The sequence below is a fragment of the Simochromis diagramma genome, unplaced genomic scaffold, assembly GCF_900408965.1.
Source record: "Simochromis diagramma unplaced genomic scaffold, fSimDia1.1 OVJJ01000229.1, whole genome shotgun sequence".
Taxonomy (NCBI): domain Eukaryota; kingdom Metazoa; phylum Chordata; class Actinopteri; order Cichliformes; family Cichlidae; genus Simochromis; species Simochromis diagramma.
Genome location: NW_024386869.1, coordinates 653,005 through 675,295, shown reverse-complemented (window position 1 = coordinate 675,295; position 22,291 = coordinate 653,005). Strand labels below are relative to the sequence as shown.

Here is a 22,291-nt window from a genome sequence, read left to right as displayed (position 1 = left end):
AAATCCCAGAAATACACCTTAGACAAAGTGAATCTGTGAACTAAGGTGTAGGTCTGTTAGGTTATGTTGTGGTGATCCTCGAGTTGGGGGATTTGTGTTCATACTGGAGTCCAAAATTAAAACCAATGGAAGATGGACAAGAAAAGTTCAAAGCCATCAGGTGCTCAGTTTAGAAAAAAATAGAAAAGAAGAGAAGGAGAAACGAGCAAAAGATACAGGTAAGCAGATGTGTCATTGGATAATGGCAGGTCATCCTGAAACAACCAGAATCAGAATACTTTATTAATCCCTAAGGAAATAATGTGGGTTACAGCTGCTCCAAGAAGAAATGGTAAAAATAGTAACAGTAACAGACTAAACTCCAAACAATACATTATGTTACAGATTTTAATATTAATTAGTCATTGTCAGTTGTTGATTTGTCCTGTTCTCAATGTATGATGAATTATGATGGCTGTTTGGTAGCCGTTTGCATACAATGCATACTCTCTCTCTCTTCATGTGTGTGTGTGTGTGTGTTTCTCTGGTGAATTTCGACAACACTTTTATGTTAATGTACAATCCTTAATATGTTTTATGTGTGCGTATGTGTGTGTGTGGGGGGGGGCGTCAGAGGGAGTGTCGCCCGGGGGGGCCAAACAGGCTAGGACCGCCACTGTGGATGGTTGTCTGTCTCTCTGTGTTAGCCCTGCAACAGACTGACGACCTGTCCAGGGTGAACCGTGCCTCTCGCAGAAGATAATATATGGATGAATGGAGATGGTTTGGCATCTCAAGTGGGCGGGTTTTTCACAGTGAGGCAAAAGACACTTTGCTTGTTATCACAAACAGTTGATTGCAGTTCTTGCTGCCAAGTGTGGCAAAACCAGTTATTAAGTTTTGGGGACTCAGTTACTTTTTCATATAGGATCAGGTTTTGATATTCTTTCCCCCATTAATAAATTAAATCCTTTAAAATCTGCATTTTGTATTTACTTGGATTATCTTTGTTTAATAGAACACTTGAGACATGAAATGTGACAAATATGCAATAAGAAAACAAAGCCCAAATAAACTAATTAAAAGAATTTATTGTGGTAATTAGACTGAAACACTGATGAAAATTATGTGAAATTTTAAAATTAAATCTGATAAGAGGAACAGCGCCTGAAATAATCTGAACTATCAGACCAATCACTGTCACGGACCAGTGTAAAGAAAGGCGTTCATATCAATTTTGTCCTGAGCCGCGACCCTTTTGTTTGAACTCCATCCATGCTGTGATTGGCTACAGTTCTACACAAAAGCCCGCCTTCTCCTCCCTTCCTCAAAGCTCATTGGTCGCACATCCCCTTCTTCGCGTAAATCTGGAAAAACACACGTTTCGGACTTCTTTCTCATGTTGTTTCCGTGCGTCCTTCTTCACAGTTTCTTTTTCTGATGAGATTATAAACAGAGGAGAGTGCAGCTCTGCATGTCAAAAGTAGAAATTGATGGTGGAAGTTTATTCATGTTTACACGAAGCGGAAATCGGGCTGCACGAGCGGTTTAGCTCGGGAGTTAGGCCGGGGAGAAAGCGGACTAAACTCCTTCTGGTGAGTTCACCCTGTGTGCTCGGAGATTTCCTCTTGTGCTCGGTGTAAGGAGAGCAGGATATCAGACATGAAGTTTGTGTCTGTGCTGTAAAACTGCTAAAACAGGAGCTAGGCTACAGTTAGCCTCAAATTGCTAACTAAAGGGGAGAAAATTAGTTCGCAAAGCCACGTTAAGCACTGAATTGGAAACTAAAGCTGGGGCTATTGTAAAGTAAACCTTACCAAGATACTCGGGAAGCTGAAAGCAGAGCAGTGACTCAAGCTAAAACAGATAAAAACAGTGTAAACTGTGACACCGAAACACCGTCATTATTATTAATATTTATTGATGGATTGTTAATGTTTTACGTTTCTTATTGACGAAGATGTTAAATATTTGCAGGTTTTTGTGCCTGTTGTACTGACATTGTAAAAGAGCTGTCAGTGATTATTATTTGGTTTTATAGGAAAAAAAGAGTTTTGTAGTCATAAACATGCATTAATTAATCTTGCTGATGCATTCTCATAAATTTGAAATGCATATCAGTGGCTGGTAGTTTGTGGAAGCTGCCATGTTGAATACAATGGATGAATAGACATGGCCTTAAGCCTGAATTATGCTTCAGCAGGAAGTCTGCTTGGTTTCGGTTGTTTACCTTTAACACTGGGTGTTAAACCTCACTGTGGGAGGATTCGTTATAGCATTCGTCCCAAAAGTCCTGTGATGTCATTTGTATAGGACACCAATGCAAAGCAACACAACACATTGTTACGTTGAGGACATCGAGGCGATGGTATACCTGCTGCTAAGCTGATGGTAAACCTCTGCACCTCATCATTGGACCACAGTGTTGGTTTGTGTGCAGCCATTTCCCTCGTTTCTGTGTTTCAAAAATGAGGAGTGTGATTCTTCCGGAGGCGTCACTCTTATGACTCATCCAATCAGTGGCATGGAGCCTGGTTACATCACATTTTTGGCTCGACTCAGCTCGCTTGGAACCGGGGTCAAGTAGCTACCAGTGGCAAAGAGGCTTAAATGTAACAAGTGGTTGTTTAAGTTACTGCTGTCTTGGGCTTTTGGTGGTTGACTGCACACATAAGCACAATTAGTCCCATTCAATAAAGGCAAAGCATCTATGTTAGAGATTTCCACTTAAATGGTAATTTTAATGGGCTATTTGATAAACAGACACATACTTAAACTTGCGTAAACAAATCCTCACATAATTAATTACTAGTTAAAATATTTTTATTTGGGTTTTGGTGGGTTTTCTTTTGGCACTGACAAAATTAACTTTGGCCTGCACCAAAAAATACTTATATGCAAGAAAAGCTCAAAACATGCTGAACCTGACTGTCTTTCAGGTCTCTTGACGGCCGATCATGGAGTCGGTCAGCAGTCTGTCCGTGCTTGGCCGCAAGCAGCTCACTGTCTGCCTGGTGGACTGTATGAAGACTCTGGGGGTCCCGAGGCCAGAGCCTGAAGGTGAGCAGCATTCAGAAACACAAGATCAGGATCGTTACTTCCTACATCTTACAGTGCTGGTCACAGGCTTAGATACCCTCATCATGTATACAAACAAGGGCAAGGAAATGAGGGAGTCAACAACAATTAGAGCTGGGAAAAGAAACAAGTCAAACACAGTAGTTTGTATAAATAATATGTTTTTATTGCTATAGTCAAAAAAACAAAAAAATGGCTAAACTGAAAGTCAGTAACCAACAGAAATATCTTAAAATAACAATGAGATGGTTCAACAAAGCAAACTACTCACTAGTAATGCCAAAAACAAACTGCACAGCTACTGGCCTCCACTCGGCTGGTAGCTCTAACGCAGCCTTTCTTGTGTCTGGGCTGACTGCTTTTATCACTAGTATAATTTTTATCATGCTGTCAAGCTCCACAAATCAGTACCAGCATGCCTGAGGACCTGCTCCGATGTTCTTAATTTCCTATAGTGATGTGATGTTCCACAGTTACAGGCAAACCAGGATTTTACTGTTTGGTCAGATTACTTCTTGGGCATAAAACTGTGACACTGCCCACAAAGACTAATGTAAACCAGCCTTTTCTTTCTTTTATGGCAACATAGTCATCTGCTAAAATCCGCATTCACATGAATTAAACTTTTTTTTGTCTAGATTTACATATACAATGACCACTCAGAGAGAGAGAGAGACTGAACTCACATGAGCCTGAAGCTTCATGCATAGCTGATGATTCTTTAGAGGTAACTCTGGTTACATATGTAACAAATGTTGCCCTGTTGTCAAACTGCTGTTTCTGAGAAATAGAGTCTGAAGAGACTTTGGGAAAATGTGAAGTAATGCATAGATTTTTATCTGTTTTATAAAAAGTTTTAAAACTTGGCCACCATTCTGGAGTCTATTTTAAAGCCCTGTGAACAGGCGATTGGCTGAATTTTAAAACAGTTTAAGGCTTTTGCTCACTGCTCATATCTGTATGTGAACGAATTATTTCAGCCTCCTTTTAAAGTAAAGTTCAAACAGTAAACCCTGAAGAGGTCAGCAAATAATCCATCAGTTTTCTGTGTCTTCCTCTTCTTAACGTCCTTTCAGCCCCGTCTGGTGACCTTCCAGTCCTCACTCTGAGGGAGCTGTCTGTCTCTTTGGTGGACTGCATGAAAACTCCAGTGCTGAACAGTGACGATAATCACAGCAGCTTGCAGCTCAACTTGAAAGAGGAGGACGAGCAGTTGGGGAGAGAGTACGAGGGCTCAAAGCTGGAGCTGCACCCAGTCTGGCAGGACAGCGGAGTCGGAGCAGAGATTCATTTGTATAAAGAAGAAGAAGAAAATAAAAACAACATCTTGGTGGAAAACAAACCTGAAGAGCTTGCTCGGACTGATGGCAAAATGTTAGTGTTTCAGGAGAACGGCAGCGGCACCAAAGGGATGGCGTGGCTCATACAGTGTTCCGAACTATCAGAGTCCCTCGAAACAGCTGCACTGGGCGCCAGTTCAGAGGAGGAAATGGATGCAATGTCACAGCAAAGTCAGGAAGAAGATGCTTTATCAGACAGAGCAGAGACGGCACAGCAGGACACTGAAGCAGAGGAAGCTGAAGATGCAGAAACCCCCGGGCCCGATTCTGGAGGTGAATGTTTAATAACTAGTGTTTTAGTAATTTTTTAATTATTCGATTAAAACTTAAAATTTTCACCAGAAAGTTTTTTTTAAGGCTTTGCTGCCAATATTTTAGCTTTGCACTACTGCTCTGTTGCCTCTTGGTGGCACTGTGACTATTAGATACTGCTGAGTAGATGTCTTCATCAAACATGAGAAGTTTGGGCTGTACTGGACGACATATGTGTGAGTTACAAATTTCCCCATGGAGCAAGAGACACGCTCTTCAATAAAAACTCAAAAGTTTTCCAATTTATTATCAGTGATGTCTTTGCATTAGACTGAGTAAATGTGACGCTGATCAGATCAAACCTTTAACGTAAAACCTAGAAACTTCATTATTTCTAAATGATATTATTTCCACACTACCCTCCTAAATTGTTAGCTTTACAGCATGGCTACAAAAGGTTTGGTTTTTGTAGGGTTTTTTTGTGCATCCTGTGATGTTACATGTGTGTACCAAATCTCACATATGCATGTAAAAAAAACATCAGTTGGGTTTATTTGTAGTAAGCCCAACTGTTCACATTCAACTGATGTGAAAGTAAATCTTCACCATTTGCAATTCTCCTGATGAATTTCAGAGCATGTTTAGCTTCTAGAAAAAGGCCTTATTATTAGGGGTGGGCGATATATCGAATGTACTTCAGGTATCGCAAGTTTTTCCATGTATGGTGGTTAAAATGGCTTTATCGTGACCATCGAGTATAAATTGCCATGACAATATTAAGCCATTGACACATGTCAACATCTCCTCACACAGCAAAGAAAATGTTAAACCAGCTGTGATACCTGTGACTGTTCTTGGTCAGTCATTTTTATAGTCACTATCGAGACTATTTGAACATTAGATTTTTCTCATATTGCCCAGCCGTACTTGTTGTTGTTATTGTTATTAGTATCATTATGATTAGTTGTAGTAGTACGAGTAGTATTGGTATTAGCTTGAGTATTATAAACTTAGTGCAAGACCCTGTTGCATCTGCTAGGAGTTCTCAGGTCCAACAATAGCTCGAGCTGATTCAATTTTGGTGAAAATCATGTCAAGGTCACAGCAAATGTAAAAATCAGTAAAAGCTTTACATTACCCACAATTTTTTCTGGATCGTCCACAAACTTAGCGCCCCCAACATCAAAGTTGACCTTGAAAAAAGATTTAAAGAAACCATATTAAGTATATATATGTATTATAAAAGGGCATGGAGAGCACTGTACAAAGCACTTTTTCAACACAATGCCTTACGATGTCACAAAGATGGCATAAAGGTTCGCAAATTGCAAACAGCATGAAAATACCTTCAAATTTCAAGTTTTTACAGCTTATAGAACCCAAAGATTTCATCTTATGGGTAAACATGCTATTTTAGTATGTAATGCTTCAAGGCCATAGGTCAAAAGGTCAGACATTAGTCTTGTTATAAAAGCAGATTGATTGTAATTAAAACATCAATTTTTTTACGTCCTTCAAGCTTCTCTTCTAAACATCATTTTCAACACGCTAATGGAATAATTTTGAGCATTGTGACTTGTAATCATCACTTTCTTCTTTCCTCTTCCTTGCAGCTCCTTCTTGCGTGTCTTCAACCAATGAAAACCAAACAGAGAACCAACAGGATGCTGCGTCTGAACCCCGACACCACCGCTGTGAGCACTGTGGGAAGTCCTTCGCAAGGAAGAGCAACGTCCTCCGACACCAGCGGCACAACTGCAGCAGAACAAAACCCACAGAAGACTCAGACCAGCTGGAGCAGGAGACGTTCTCATGCAGCAGGTGCATTCTAACATTTGACACTAAACGTGGGCTGAAGCTGCATGAGCTCTGTCACAAAGAGAACGGTGAAAGTCACGAGGGCAAAGACAGTAATGAGGTTCAACGAGAGAGGCCTCACACCTGCACACAATGCAATAAGAGCTTCTACGTGCTGTACACACTGCGGCAGCATCTCCTCACGCACACTGGGGAGAAGTCTTACCACTGTGAGGTCTGTGGGAAGCAGTTTGGCAGGGAAGGAACTCTGAAGGAGCACATGCTGATCCACACAGGGGAGAAACCTTATAAATGCGACCAGTGCGGCAAGACCTGTGCCAGGCGCGGGGACCTCAGAATACACATGTTGAGCCACTCTGAGGAGAGACCTCACAACTGCAGCCACTGTGGCAAAAGCTTCAAACAGCTTTTCAAACTGAGGAAGCACGAGCGAATCCACACAGGGGAGAAACCCTACCAATGTCAGCTTTGCGCAAAGAAGTTTAGACTGCAGGAATCGCTGGCATCACACATCCACACCCACACTGGAGAGCAGCCCTTCAAGTGCAGACTCTGCCCCAAGGCCTTCAGTATCAGGAGCAACTTGAAGAAGCACCAAATGATACACACCGGGGAGAAGCGCTTTCACTGCTCACACTGCGACAAAAGTTTCCGGCTGCAGCAGCACCTGATATTCCATGAGCGGGGCCACACAGGGGAGAAACCATACAAGTGTGAAAAATGTGGCAAAGGTTATTGTCACCCGTCCACGTTGAAAACACACCTGTCCGCTCATGAGGAGAAACCACCACGGTGCTCCCTGTGCGGGCGGGAATTTAGAGATCAGGAGGAGTTAGCCAATCACGGGTGCGCTGAGTCAGCAGAAAAACCGCATCGCTGCTCTCAGTGTGGAAAGTGCTTTTCCCAGATCATGAATATGAAGAAACACCAGATGATCCACTCAGGGGAAAAACCCTTTGCGTGCAAGGAGTGTGGGAAGCAGTTCAACCACAGTGGGAATCTCACAAAGCACATGCGCACCCACACCGATGAAAGGCCGTTTGAGTGTGAACTCTGCAAGAAGCGCTTCAGGCTCCTGCAGCACCTCACAAATCACAGATTAACTCACAACAAGAAAAAGTAGAGACTGAATCTGATGTTTTAGTGGAAGCAGCCGCAGATTAGGAGGACAAACAGGGATGACTGCTGAGATGAAATTACGTTGACTCAGCTTCACCCCATTTTAAGCTTTAACTGTAGCTCTTTTAGTTGTTCTTCATGTAAAATGAGACGGAAGAATGTTAGAGAGAAACTCGCTGCCTTGGTCTTTAAATGATAAAATGCTTTTAGAATAATTGTTTGGGACAGTTTTGTATTCTTTTTTTTTATTTTTTTTTTACAGATTAATATATTAAATTGGGGATTTGTCCCAAAATGAAAAGGATGAAAAAAATGAAATGCCAAAAAAAGAAACTATTTCGGGAATAAAAGTCAATATTAAAACCAAAGAACTAAGAAACTATCTTTTGTCTGGATGTCATAGTTTTCATTGGTAAACTACAGATTGGATATTGATCATAAAGTAGTGAGTTACAATCATACTTTCACCACACTAGACTCTCAGTACGTCTACCTCACTGTAGTTTTCAGAGTAATTAATAATATAGATAATAGAGAAAATTAAAAAGAAAAAACTGCTGTTGGTCAAAATGGGCATCAACTTTTTGCCCGGTTTTAAGTCATGTATCTCTAATTAAGGAAACTCCTTGCGCTCATTGACACAGACTGACTCCGATTGATTGGCAGAGGTTTCCAAATAACTGCAGATTGCAATCTGTCTGAGAGTTGCCACAACTACTTGTAGATGGTTGGCCTTGCGATGTAATTCAATGCAACTATTGGTCACCTATCCTTATAAATTTATTCTTCTCCTAGTTGCAGAGACAATGCTTTCCTACCTTTACTCCAGTGTGATATCTGCTGTAACCCAAACTGTGCTGCCACTGGATTTCTTGCAATGTGCATGTTTTTAACGTGATATAAACTTCACATTTTAACGTCTGATTTAGACTTTGTAAATCTTTGTACAGCCTACGTGTCAACCTACGCAAGTGGCCAACACTGTTACCAGCATTCAAACTTGTGCTGGGTGTTTTATCTGTTTACCTTCAGATTGTGAGCCTTTATGTAATTTCAATTTTTTAATGAAGTGCCAGTGATGATGGAACTAAATAAAATTCAGGGACTTTTTTTTTACCCTCTTGAATTCTCGCTCTTCGCTGTGGTCAACATATTTGTGCCTCAATGGGTTCGACTTATTAACCCATTCCCGCTCATCTATTTGGATATTTTTGGCAGTCTCTCTCCAGGGATTCACACCCCTCCCCACATACTACTCTGCAAGTCAGAGCAGACCATTATACATGAGTTTACAATCCAAGAATCTTGTAAAAGTGTAAACCTTTAATCTGCACTGCCAATGTTGTGAATTTTTAAGCCAAAGTGGTAACTCATAATGCGTCAACACGTATTTGGTCATTTCTTGCTATGTCTTGAACTTGGTCCTGAATTGTTTTTGTGTGTAAGACATGACTGAGCTGTTCAGTGTGAAGCTTTAGGTTTTTAATGTTTTTAATGTTTTTAATATCTGGTACAAAAACAACAACACCTATGACCTCAGTAATAGCTTAGCACTTATCTTAGTACAAGGACATGCAGATGGTTGTTAAACTCCTGACATTCAAATACACTGCATTTTGACCAACTTCTAGGTTGGTGTGTAATTATTAATTTTAGTATCAATGAACTTCCATGTTAGGTTAATTGGTGATTCTGGCTGTAGTTGTAAAAGTTCATGAAGGAAGCAAAGCAGATAAAATAGCTAATATAACTGTGAGGAGTTGGTTCTTTTCTTCTTGAGGTGGTTTCAGAGACGAGTGGTTCCTCAGGCTATAGTGTAAATAATACACCACTAGCTCCCCCAAGTGTCCCATTTCATCACACTGAAAGCAACATATGAGAGAAAGATGAAAATATGACTTTGGAAACATGAGTATTTCTTTTCATAATAAATCTGAATCTCTGAACATGGCTGAGAAAAACATCAAAGTTAAGGTAAGTGCTTACTCTATATCGTTAACTATCGCTAAATTTAATCACATTTTTAATCTGAGAGTAGTTTGTGTTGGTCTTTGTTCAATGTTCTGATGGGACGAGTTCTAGTCACACAAGCTCTTCACCCAGTGCACATGATGGCAGTGAAATTAGCAGTTGCAGTAATGAAGGCAAATTTATCTGCAGCTCCTTTAAAGGAAAGGAGCTCCAGCAGGATCCAGAAGTGTTTGCTATATTTGACTAAGACTGAGCCAGAAACAAATTTCTACTACTTTACAGCAGAGAATACATTCATCGACTTTGACGCTGAGCTAGATTATACAGTTCTGGAGCTCAACCCTGAAACATCTTGATGCATGCTCAATCATCCAGGTAACCCTGAAAGCTCAAAGGCAAAACAAGAGCAAATAACAAGGTACCACTGGGGCTCCACTGCCTCCCAATGGTAAAGCCTACATCATTGGACACCCAGCAGGGGAAGTGAAACAAATGGATCCTACATGTATCATTGAGACAGAGAAGAGAGGGCAGGCTGCTGCTGATTATTTGAGTCATTAAATTTAAGTCATTAAATCCAATAATCATCCACTTGATCTGTAATTATGCCACAAAGAAAAGCATTGAAAACATATTGGAGGGTGGAAATAAATCAGGAAAAGTAGCGACCTAACACTCTTCGATGTATCACGCTGGCTCTGGCTCTCCAGTGTTTGATGTTTTTGCAGGATTTGCCTATGGTTTTACAAAAGAAGTCGATGGTATTTAACTGATAGTAAATGAGAAGTGAAGCAACACAGTGTGTAAAACAGTTTCTTGTCTGTGTGGTTAAAAAGTTGAGATGAAGATGATAATGTACTTCTGCACTTAGTGAAGAACTTACATTCTGCTAATAGGGTTCTTTATATGGTTAAAATCTGAATCTTTGTCTGCACTGATGTCTTTGTGAGACATTCAAACCTAAATTGTTTCCTACCACTAATTTGTCAATCCACTTTTACTTTTCCTGAAAATAAAAGCATGCGTATTGTTTGTTTCTGTGTTTAAGTATAAGCTTTAATCTTCTACAGACCCAGATCAGAAAGATTGGCTGAGACTTATTGCTGCTGCTGATATCAATACACTTCATATGTTACTATTAATCAGTCGTGCCATTTTGTTTGGTCTGTGCTGCTCTTTAAGCAGCCTTAAACTCATGAGTGATTCTTTGTTTATTCCAGTAGATGGCGGTGTTGCTTCATTATTCTCCTCACTGGTAGACGAGAAAGAAAAGAGATTTCATGTAGTAATTTAGTCTGTCTATACATTTATCAGAATCAGAATACTTCATTAATCCCCAGGGAAATTATGTGGGTTATAGTTGCTCCAGTACAGTAACATTAACAAAAGCAGACTACAATACAATATGTTAAGATATAAGGAATAGCACAATATATACAAATCACCAAATAATAAATATCCCGGGTTGACAGATGTAATTATAAATAAATATTAAGAATATTGACAGCAACGAGCAGAAAAGAGCGTGTGTAAAACGTGCGTAGCTATTGCAGTGTTTACAGTGTGTTTGATGGAGGAGTTGTACAGGGAGATGGCCACAGGCAGGAATGATTTCCTGTGTGATTCAGTGGTGCTTTTTGGTAATCTCAGTCTCCCACTGAACGTGCTCCTGTGACTAGCCAGTATGTCATGGAGTGGGTGGGAGGTATTACCCAACATTGTCTTTATCTTGGACAACATCCGCCTCTCCGACACCGCCTTAAGGGAATCCAGCTCCATACCCACAACATTACTGTATCGCTTTGTTTTTGATTTGATAAATAACCATGTTCCTGGTGTGTATTTAACAGTGTGTGATTCTCCTCATATTTACATGTGTACATCTGTTCGCAGAAACGGTTATAGCAAAAGACTAATGAGAATTTTAGAAGGACAATTTTAATGGGAAGATAATTGTGATTCGGTTTATTTCCTTTCCTGTTAAGAGAAATAATATCGAAAGCGTTCACGTGTTTATAAAACTAGTTGGCTTAGTGTATCTCCCAAAATACTGTATTGGCACTATGAAACTGCAGTTTCTCATTTTTACTATTACTTTTGTACTGGATCAATAAGTTAGTGTCCTGCTTAACAATCAGTCAAATAAAGCCTTTGAAATAAATGATAAATCTTGCTGTGCACACCCCACAGCAGCCTAGCTGGTAGTTGCTAGCTCTCATCACCTAGTTCTAGTCATTTAACTGGTTCTCTCCACTCAGTTGGTGTGTTTTTTAATATCGTGGCCTGCTGTGTGGTACTTTTTATGCGCTCCTTTATTCATTAACTTCTACAACAATATTTTACCTTCTGGCCTGTATTTCTCTTTTATATTTGGTGTTAACATACACCTTAACTTGAGAAGCTAAATCATTATTGTTATTTAAAAATGTTATACATTTTATCATTGCATTTTTTTTAACCTGTGTGTCGTTAACTTTTTTATTCTCTGGTATTTTTTTGTGAAGCACTTTGTGATCTTTGTATTGAAAGGTGGTAAATAAATGACATTTTTCTGAAGCATGTAATATTAATATGGAGAGATTCATTTATATTTTAACAAAACCCGCGGTAATGCTGTAAAATGGGAGTAAATAGAAACTCTATTCCATCATTTTAAAATCCTCGAATGTTTTTGTTGCCCTTTTCTGATTGAGTTCAGTTGAGTCAATGTTAGTGTCGTTGGTGTTTGTCACTATTTGGTTGGTGTAAAATGTACAGGAACCGACAGGAAATCCTGCTGCAACTGAACTGAGTAGGCAGCATGTTTGACTTTAGTGTGTGTGTGTGTGTTTGAATGCATTATTTTTGAGTAAAGATACACACAGTACAACAAACACATCGATTAGAAGCTGTTGCTCAACTCTGATCTGACCTGACCAGTGTTTGCTGATGACTCACCGGTTTGTGAAACTGAACCTGGAGGCTTCAAATGATCAGAGAGCAGCGTTAGAAAATCATTCAGCAACAACTCTTCACACAGAAACAGCAACGATGGAGCGACTCTGTTTCCTTTTGTGTCTGATATGTGTGTCCTCAACACTGGTGAGTTTCTCTGATGTTTTTAAATAATTTTACAAAGATGTGGCGCTGAAATTTTTTTTCTTTGTCGTTTTACTGTATACTATGTGTTGTTTAATAAATAACAAGAATAATTATGTATTTACTGATCACTCATATGTTTATTATTTACTGATATGAATACATGAACATAGAATTTGGCTGTTCTATTTATAAAGATGTCGAGCGCACTGTCTTATTCATTATTTACTCTTTTATTTTACTACCTAAGTTTATTAGATGTATTTCTGGTAATTATTATTATTATTATTGATTTATGGTAAATGGTAAATGGCCTGCATTTGTATAGCGCTTTTCTAGTCTCTAAGGACCCCAAAGCGCTTCACACTACATTCAGTCATCCACCCATTCACACACACATTCACACACTGGCGATGGCAAGCTACATTGTAGCCACAGCTGCCCTGGGGCGCACTGACAGAGGCTATATGAATATAGTAACAAAAGATTTAGCAGTTGTGGACGTTGGCTTGAGCAGAATGCTGAATACTGATCAATCAAAGAAACAGTCACTATCTTTAGCTGTTTTAAGAATTCAAATAAAGGATGTGTAACTTAGCAGACCTAACAAAACAGAGCTTCATTTATACTTACAGTTTTTATATATATTATTTAAAGCCAGTTATTTAAATACTGCAGACTGATTAACTACCACTGACCTAAAATTTTCGTATGCAACATTTAACCTCCTAAGACCCAAACTTTTCCATGGCATGCATTTTTAATTTCTCTTTGATATTTGAGCATATTGGGGCCAGATGAATGTAAAAACAAAGAATTACCTGATTTTTTTTTTTTTACCTGATTTTTTTCTCTTAAAAAAATGAGAGCCACATATGAGGATATTCATTTAATATTTCGACAGAACAGTAGCAGTTTAATGTCCTCGTAAGTGAATATCAGGCCCATGTAGAGCAAAATCGAGTATTTTGGTCTAAATAACCCAAAATGTGATGTCCACATATGTGGACGTCAGGTAAATGGACTGATTCTTATATGGCGCTTTTCTACTCTCCCAGAGTACTCAAAGCGCTGTATACAACATGCCTCATTCACCCATTCATACAAGCACTTCTAAACTCAAGTGCAACTAATAAGCATTCACACACATTCACACTCCGATGAACGCATCGGAGGGCAACTTGGGGTTAGTATCTTGCCCAAGGATATTTGGCATGCAGACTGGGGCAGCCAGGAATCAAACCACCAACCTTCCAATCAGTAGTTGATCTGCTCTACCACCTGAGCCACAGCCACCCCAGGGTCCTAGGAGGATGATAAGAAAAATAATTATGTACTAATAACAGTATAAAATTGAGTACATTTCAAAATAAATTTGCAATAAATAAATTTGAAAAGTATTTCTGCTTATATAATTATTGTAATTGTGGATTTTACTTTATAAATATTATTAATAAAATCTTTATTTGTGGGTAAGAAGCAAACAATTTAAATATTTTTAGTCAGTAATATTATTCCAAAGAAACACCTCCTAATTTGAGCAGTTCAATTGAAATTGGTTATACGTGTTATAATGTACATGTCTGATGTGCAGCATCTGTTTTTAAGATTTTTAGTTAGTTTTATCAAAGAAGTTCAGAATGTATCACCAAGCCTTTAAGCAGGGTTTTGTTTAAGTAGGGTTTCATTGTAAAAGTCCTTGTTGTAGACCAAATGGACTAAAATAGCTGCTCTGTCACAAAGACTCTTTGCTTGCAACTATATGTGCATAGTCACCCCTCAAAAATCCATTGTACACCAAGAACAACCAGAGACAATAGCTATGTTTTCTGCCCTAACTAAAACAATGTTGACTTTCTTGTCTTCGTCTAGGCCCAGGTTGATCCCAGGGGAGCTCGTCCAGTGGAGCAAGGCACCAGAAGTGAAAAATGTGCCACTGAGAAGGAATGGCCTTTCTGCACAGACGTTGAATGGGTATGCAGATTCTCTGTTGTCTCTCAGAGCTCAAGCTAGGCAAAGTTCTTATTGACCTCAATTAATGTGTGCAATTTTAAGATTCAATGTTTACAAGAAAGCTGGACTGGTTAAATTCCAGTTTCTGTCAGTGCAAAAGTCTAACTATGTACTTAATCGATAAGATTTCAAAATTATGTCTTAGTGTTTATATATGGTAAAGAGATGCTGCTATAATAAGGGAAGGAAATCTGTCAGCGCGAGCCGATTGCAATAATTAATGCTTAAAATGACAGAAATCTATAATAAATGGTATATTGTGAATGACCATGAGGGAGGTCTTTATGGGTAGGAAAAATTGTTAAACTTGTGAAAATACACTACAGAATGTACAATCCGGGCCAGACTGGAGCTTTTGTGCCTCTGGTTGTACTGCCAATTATTAGAATAACCTGTTGTTCTATATTTAAATGACTCTGATTTTCATGTGACACAGAAATAAGGAATAATTATGTCTTCTCTTTGGTCATCCATTAGGGCCCTAAATGTCCATCAGGCTGCAGGATCCAAGGTCTGATGGAGAAATACGATCACAATATGCTGAAGAAGATCGAGAAAATTCGCAGCCTGCTGGATCAAAACAAGGCCAAACATCGCTCCGCTGATACGGTGTCGAAACAGACCTACAACTACTTGAAAGAAAAGCTAACCACTGACGCTGGTTAGTGTGGCTTTGTGCACTTCTTCTGTTTCCCAGTCAAGAGTTTAATGGTTACAGGAACCCAGTCTAGGTGGTTATAGGACACCTGGAAGTTGTTTCACAGTTAAATAAATATCTGCATAAACTGATCAAAAGTGCAACCCTAACAAGCAGCTTTAAAGGTGTACACAGTCATATTTAAAATATATTTAGCAGAAAGAAATGGGACATGGGAGTGCGCACCAGTTTGTGGAAGCCATCATGTTGTTTTATTCCCAATATTATCTTAATTATTTATATCCAGCAGAACCCTCCCATCTCCGGACAGCTGACAAAATGCATTTAAACAAAAGTAAGAATCAATCCATCCATTTATTAAACTAAATGTTTCCTGTTTTCTTCTACTAGGCGGCGACAACAACTACTTTGAATTGGCCCAGACTCTTCGTCAGAGGATCACAGACATGAAGATTAAAATCGACAAACAGATGACTGTCCTGGCAGCCCTGAGGGATCAGGTCAAAGACCAGGTCACAGAGATGCAGAGACTGGAGGTATACCAAGCCAGCACAGTCAAAAATACATGTTTGCATAAAAAACATGACAAGAACATCCTTAAAAGTATTTACAAAAGCACTAGAGAAGAAAAAATTTAAAGTACTGAGGATAGTTGACTATGCAAAAATATTGAAATGCCTGTAACCTACAGTAGTGAAGCCACAGGTTTCAGAAGTCTAGAAGAAAGAAAATAAGAACATTTTAAAAAGCACTTAGCCAGCGCCAAATCACAACAACAGTCACCTCTAGTTGCTTTATGCTGTAAGGTAAAGACCTTAGAATAATACAGAGAAAACTCCAACAATCCGTTGAACCCTTAAAGCAAGCCCTTGGTGACAGTAGGAAGGAAGAACTCCCTTTTAACAGGAAGAAACAGCAGAACCAAGTTCAGGGAGGGACATCCATCTGCCGTGACCAGTTGGGGGTGAGGGAAAGAAGACAGGACACAATAAATCAACATAAATCAGTATAATAAATATCTACACATGGATATATTCAGATTTGTACTGCGAATGTAGCTCAACTTCTGACAAAACTCTGAATATTAATTAATCAAAAGGTCCGATTAACTAAAGTAAAATCTTTTTATGGCACCTGTGTAACAGTGAGAGGCAGTAAAATATTGTTTTTTATTGTAAAGATATGTTACAATGGCAGAGTGAATTTGTTCACATATATTTAAAACTACCACTTTTTTTACAAGCTACTTTTACAATTTTTTTTTACTCTTGGGTTTCACATTTTTTTAAAAAAAACTTTATGTCCTCTTTCAGGTGGATATTGATATCAAGCTTCGTTCCTGCAAAGGATCCTGTGGAGGCTACTCTGAGTACCAAGTGGACACGGAAAGCTATGTCACCTTGAATAAACAGGTGAGAATTCAAGCGACCGCATCTATCCACCCAGTTAAGGGTGAATAAATTAAAAACAAGCTCATTAAAGTGCCAATCAGCAGAGTGAGTCAATAAATAACTAATTGTGGGGTTTGCATACAGTGAAACACCAGCTATCTTGAGTAATCTGCTGTTTTAAATACATTTTAAGTCCAAGTAATTTCACCTCTCACAATTTCTTAGGTTTTTGCATATCTGTCCCATTTTATTGACCAATAGAGATAACCTTGGAAAAAACGTATTTTTCCTATTTTTAAATGGAAAAAGAAGTATTTTTAAAAGCTACCCAAACCTACATGGCTCTATGCAGAACTGTAATTGCCCCCAAAACTTAATAACTTGTGCCACCCTTGACATGAAGAACTTAAATAATTTGCTATAACTGGCAATGAGTCTTCACAGTTTTCACCCATTTGCAGTTTGCCATTACTTTTGTCACCAAAATAAAGTTATTACTTTACATCTGTTAAAAGTGGTTTAAAGTTTAAAGGGTTGCGGGTCGGACTCAAACTCGGGTCGGCCACTGTAATCATACAGGATATGGTCACCTGCTCATCCCACCAAGCCAAAACATGAGAATAAATAGTGAGAAATACACTATTTTAAGATAACATTAGAAATAAAACAACCAAAGAGAATGTTTTTATTGGCTGTTTTTTGAAAGGTAATAAATTCAAAGATACAGAAAAAGTTATATTTGTTAAAAAGTCAAAATATTTAGGTGTGACCATTTTTATATTCAATTTTTTCAGAATTAATAAAAAGATATTTTTGTGTAAGATTTGTGTTTGTCATTCTTCTGACAATTGAATTTTTCCCAACATTAGGTTGTGAACTTCTCTTTCTGTCTGTCTTTCCAGGTCCAGCAGTTAGACTCCCAGGCACCCCAGAGTGTCGAGACTGTGGGGACGCTGTACGTGATGAAGAGCAGGCCGCTAAGGGATATGGTTGTGGATAGCAACTTCAAATCCGGGGCCGTTGAAGGAGCAGCAGGACAGCAGACTGCAGACAAGTTCCCTGATGTAAGAGAGCCGTCACATTTAGATTTCATCTTTTAACAAGCATTACGTTGCTGGTAACTTTTCAGGTTTAGAGGTATATTCAAAAATAACTATTAATATGGCGTTTTCATGTACTTCAAATGGAAATCTTACAATAGGAGAGAGATAAGGCCAAAATTGCCTTTAGTTGACATTCTCTGAAAGCTAAGCGCCTCATTTCTAAAACTATGCATCTTTACCATGTTGCTAAAATGTTAATCTTAACTCTAAGCGGTGATGCAGTGATTGATGAAAATCTTAAGTAAATGCTTCCCATTGTTTACATCTTGCACCAGTGAGCTAGTGTTTGATTTTTTATGCTACTTTGGAGCACTTTTTGTCCCCTTGGATTGCCCACTAGTGGAGTTCTAAGACCCAGAGGAAGCAGACATATCAAATTTTGATATCAACTGACATTTGTTATTGACAGTTTAGTCTTTTTAAAACGTTTGACAGCATTTAGAATTAGAATAGAATAGAATAGAATTCAACTTTATTGTCATTGCACATGCACAGGTACAGGGCAACGAAATGCAGTTTGCATCCATCCAGAAGTGCTTTAGTGATATAGATATATTACAATATATATTAGCAATAATATAGATATGTGAGTATATTACAGAAATGGGTCTATTATGGTATGTTATAATGTACACGGTATGAAGTATGTTGTGAATATTCTATAACTATAAGTATGTACAGGCTGTAGTGAGTACAAGCTATGTACAGGCTATGAACAGGATATAAATATGAAAAACTATACAGAATATGAAATAAATAACTTTACAGAATCTGAGATATACAGCTATACAGAAATGGGAACTATGCAAGTTGTAAACAGTTGTAGGATTAAAGATTATCGAATGTACAGAATGATTATTTACACAGAGCTATACAGTAGTGCAGTTAAGATAAGTGAGGGTGTAGATAGTTTCTACAGAGGCTATATAAAGTGCTAGTGGTTGTGAGTGGTGGTTCAGTCCATGTTATTATTGTGTGTTTGAGGGTACAGTTGTCCATTGTGGGTGTGTGTATGTTCAGTCCATGAGTTTAACGTGGGTCAGATGTCAGGAGGCAGAGTTCAGGAGTCTGACAGCTGTGGGGAAGAAGCTGTTCCGGTACCTGGTGGTCTTAGTCCGGAGGCTCCTGTAGCGCCTCCCAGAGGGCAGGAGGGTGAAGAGTCCATGCGATGGGTGACTGGGGTCTTTGATGATTTTCCCAGCCCTTTTCAGACACCGCTTCCTGTAGATGTCTTTTATGGCAGGAAGTGGTGCTCCGGCGATGCGCTGGGCAGTTTTCACGACCCTCTGCAACGCCTTCCGGTCCGAGGCAGAGCAGTTCCCGTACCAGACTGTTATACAGTTGGTCAGGATGCTCTCGATGGTGCAGCGATAGAAGTTCACCAGGATGTCTGAGGACAGGTGGTTCTTCCTCAGAGTCCTCAAGAAGAAGAGGCGCTGGTGAGCCTTCTTGACCAGCTTGGAGCAGTTGGTCGTCCAGGTGAGATCCTCGGAGATGTGGACTCCCAGGAACTTGAAGCTGCTCACACGCTCCACAGCCGTCCCCTTAATGTGGATGGGTGGATGTGGGTCAGCATTCCTCCTGTAGTCCACGATGAGCTCCTTGGTCTTCTCGGTGTTAAGCAGCAGGTTGTTTCTGTCGCACCACTCAGCCAGACGATCCACCTCCTCCCTGTAGGCGGCCTCATCGTTGTCACTGATGAGGCCAATCACCGTGGTGTCATCTGCAAACTTAATGATGGTGTTGGAACCATCAGCAGGTCTGCAGTCGTGGGTGAAGAGGGAGTAGAGGAAAGGGCTCATCACACAGCCTTGTGGTACACCGGTGTTCATTGTGATGGTAGATGAGCAGTGGTTATCCAGCCGGACATGTTGGGGGCGGTTGGTCAGGAAGTCCAGTAACCATTTGCAGATGAGGGAACTGATGCCCAGGTCTGTCAGTTTCCTGATGAGTTGTGAGGGGTGGATTGTATTGAATGCTGTACTGAAGTCTATAAACAGCATTCTGGCGTAGGTGTTGTTGTTGTCCAGGTGTGAGAGGACAGAGTGCATTGCGATGGAGACTGCATCCTCTGTGCTCCTGTTCTGGCGGTATGCGAATTGGTGGGGGTCCAGGGTGGGGGGGAGACAGGATTTGAAGTTAGTTCAATTCAATTTAATTTTAAATACCCTAAAATTTGATTCCTTTTGGTTTGTAGTTCTTATTTGGTTAACTGTACTGTATGTTTGGAAACTTTAGGCTTTTATGTTACACAAACATTTATTGGGAATTGTTATGGCACCATGAAAAAAATGTCAGGGACTTCTCAAGCAAGAAGCAGCTATTGAGTTACTGACCTTCCGGAAGTTGGAAACCATTCTCCCTCTTGAGCAGGATCTATCATTTCATCAAATTCTGTTAATATTGCTCTATATTTGTATAAAAAATTACTTTCACTGAACCGATATTCCTTAAGAGTTTTTTTCTCTTTTCTTTTTCTAGGTGAGGACTGTCCATTTGGTCCTGGAAGAGGAAGGCTCTAGCTCATCCCCAGCAACTGTTTCCAAGGTCCCAGGTACTTCCTTCTCTTCGTCTACATCCTCATCCTCCTCATCTTCATCGTCCACCTCTTCCACATCATCTAGATCAATCACTGAGATTAGTGGTCGTGGCGATGGGGACACGTTTGGTTTGGGTGGAGGGTCGCATAGCCTCGGCCAACCCAGTACAAGTCATGTGTCCACCAAAACCATCACCTGCACCAAGAGAACCCGAACAACTGTGGTTCATACAAGCGATGGGCCAGTGGAAAGGACAGAGGAGGTGATAGAAGGAGGACCCGGATGCCAGGTGACAGGAGACTTCACCAAGGGTGGGATAAGCTCCTTGTTCCCCTCTCTCAGCCATACATCTTCATCCTCTTCTACTGGCTCCACCAAGACCGTACATCTCAGCAGCACTAAGGGCAGCGTCTCTGGAAATACCAAAACTGGGTTTAGCGATCCATTCGACTCTGATGTCGGGCTCGACCTTGGCGCGTTTCTGACTGACAATACAGAAGATGATGTTCCTGATTTTCACGCCAGGAGTGTGAAGGTCGCATCACGAATCGAACGCCAGGCGGATTATGTAGGAAAAGGTACTGAAACTGACCTGGAGTAAAATATACAAAGCCAAGAAGAAAATGATTAGCTAGATAGCATGCATTAGCATCAGATAGCTTGCTAGCTAGCCCTATGTACCAAAATGATAAGTGAATACAGCATTTTTTGTTGTTTGTTTCTGGAGTTTAAATATTTTAAGATTTCCCATATAATACATTTGATAAAAACATATTTCTCATCGATAGTTTACCAATCAACAAATTCCTGATTAGCGATTAACCAAACTCTCCAAAAATCCTGAAAATATCACCACCCACATCCCTCCTGCTAGCCACAGGCTTATTTGCCACAAAAGAGTGTTTAACATAGAGATCAGGAGACGAAGAATCGACTGCCAGCAAGTTTAGCTTTTGTCGATGAAGTGTCCATTTTAGCCAGTCCACGCTAACTCGTGGTTTGCGGTATGCCCCTCTCTGTTTACAGATTGTGTCGAAATCTACCAGAACCATCTGAATGGGGAAACAAATGGCCTGTTTAAGATCAAACCTGGCGGCACCGACTCTGAGGCAGTAGTGGATGTTTACTGCCAGCAGGAGGGTATTATGGGAGGGTGGTTGTTAGTCCAGCAGCGAGAGAGTGGTGCACTCAGCTTCAACCGCAGCTGGGTTGAATACCGCAATGGGTTTGGATCAGTGGACACTCAGGGCAAAGGCGAGTTTTGGTTAGGCAACCAGAACCTCCACTTGCTAAGTAATGAAAGTGAGACTATGCTGAAAGTTGAACTAGAGGACTGGGAAGGTGCTGTAGCCAGTGCAGAGTACACTATAGGGGTAGGATCAGAGGAGGAGGGGTACCCGCTGCATGTCTCCACATACAGCGGGGATGCTGGGGATGCTCTATTAATGCCAAAAGCATCTGATTTATCCCACAATGGAATGAAATTCAGCACCTTCGACAAAGATAACGATAGATCGGAGCATAATTGTGCAGAGATTTATGGGGGTGGGTGGTGGTACAATAACTGTCAGTCAGCTAATTTAAACGGTATTTATTATAAAGGCACATATGACCCCAAAACAAACATCCCACATGGAACCGAGAATGGAGTTGTGTGGGTGACATACAAACCAGCAAATTACAGCCTGAAAACTGTTCGGATGTTTATCCGACCAACTGCTTTTTAACTTGAAAAAACAGGTGAATAGATAACAACCAGAGGACAAAAACCAAAGGTAGAATCAATCTATCTGTGCAATAAGTACTTTCTGTTTGTGAGCATGCTGTGTAAACAGTATTGATTCTTTTGTTAGCACTACCAGTCCAATGTTCTTGCAGTGACCCAATGTTTTTCGTGTTTCTCAACCACTGAACTCTGCTCAATCAATAAAGACTCAGTGTTCACTTAACT

General features: G+C 39.9%; 2 protein-coding genes across 2 annotated transcripts; both read left to right on the top strand.

The window, feature by feature from the left end:
- Positions 1-1,318: 1,318 nt before the first annotated feature.
- LOC120733322 (zinc finger protein 883-like) lies at positions 1,319-7,793 on the top strand. The gene is made up of 4 exons (XM_040031416.1): positions 1,319-1,574; positions 2,919-3,039; positions 4,134-4,670; positions 6,263-7,793. The coding sequence occupies exons 2-4, from the start codon at positions 2,937-2,939 to the stop codon at positions 7,588-7,590; spliced, it is 1,968 nt and encodes a 655-aa protein (XP_039887350.1). The 5' UTR covers positions 1,319-1,574; positions 2,919-2,936; the 3' UTR covers positions 7,591-7,793.
- Positions 7,794-12,505: 4,712 nt separating this feature from the next.
- Positions 12,506-22,247, top strand: fga (fibrinogen alpha chain). The gene is made up of 8 exons (XM_040031413.1): positions 12,506-12,638; positions 14,508-14,609; positions 15,126-15,309; positions 15,697-15,842; positions 16,620-16,718; positions 17,600-17,761; positions 20,282-20,918; positions 21,367-22,247. Exons 1-8 carry the CDS (start codon positions 12,588-12,590, stop codon positions 22,065-22,067), a joined length of 2,082 nt encoding a protein of 693 aa, XP_039887347.1. The 5' UTR covers positions 12,506-12,587; the 3' UTR covers positions 22,068-22,247.
- Positions 22,248-22,291: the final 44 nt, after the last annotated feature.

Excerpts from the sequence above, each read along its gene's own strand:
- fga (XM_040031413.1), top strand. The coding sequence starts at position 12,588 with ATGGAGCGACTCTGTTTCCTTTTGTGTCTGATATGTGTGTCCTCAACA. Across the intron at positions 14,610-15,125 it reads TCTGCACAGACGTTGAATGG|GGCCCTAAATGTCCATCAGG; the intron begins GTATGCAGATTC and ends GTCATCCATTAG. Across the intron at positions 15,843-16,619 it reads CAGAGATGCAGAGACTGGAG|GTGGATATTGATATCAAGCT; the intron begins GTATACCAAGCC and ends GTCCTCTTTCAG.
- LOC120733322 (XM_040031416.1), top strand. The coding sequence starts at position 2,937 with ATGGAGTCGGTCAGCAGTCTGTCCGTGCTTGGCCGCAAGCAGCTCACT. Across the intron at positions 3,040-4,133 it reads CCCGAGGCCAGAGCCTGAAG|CCCCGTCTGGTGACCTTCCA; the intron begins GTGAGCAGCATT and ends ACGTCCTTTCAG. Across the intron at positions 4,671-6,262 it reads CCCCGGGCCCGATTCTGGAG|CTCCTTCTTGCGTGTCTTCA; the intron begins GTGAATGTTTAA and ends TCTTCCTTGCAG.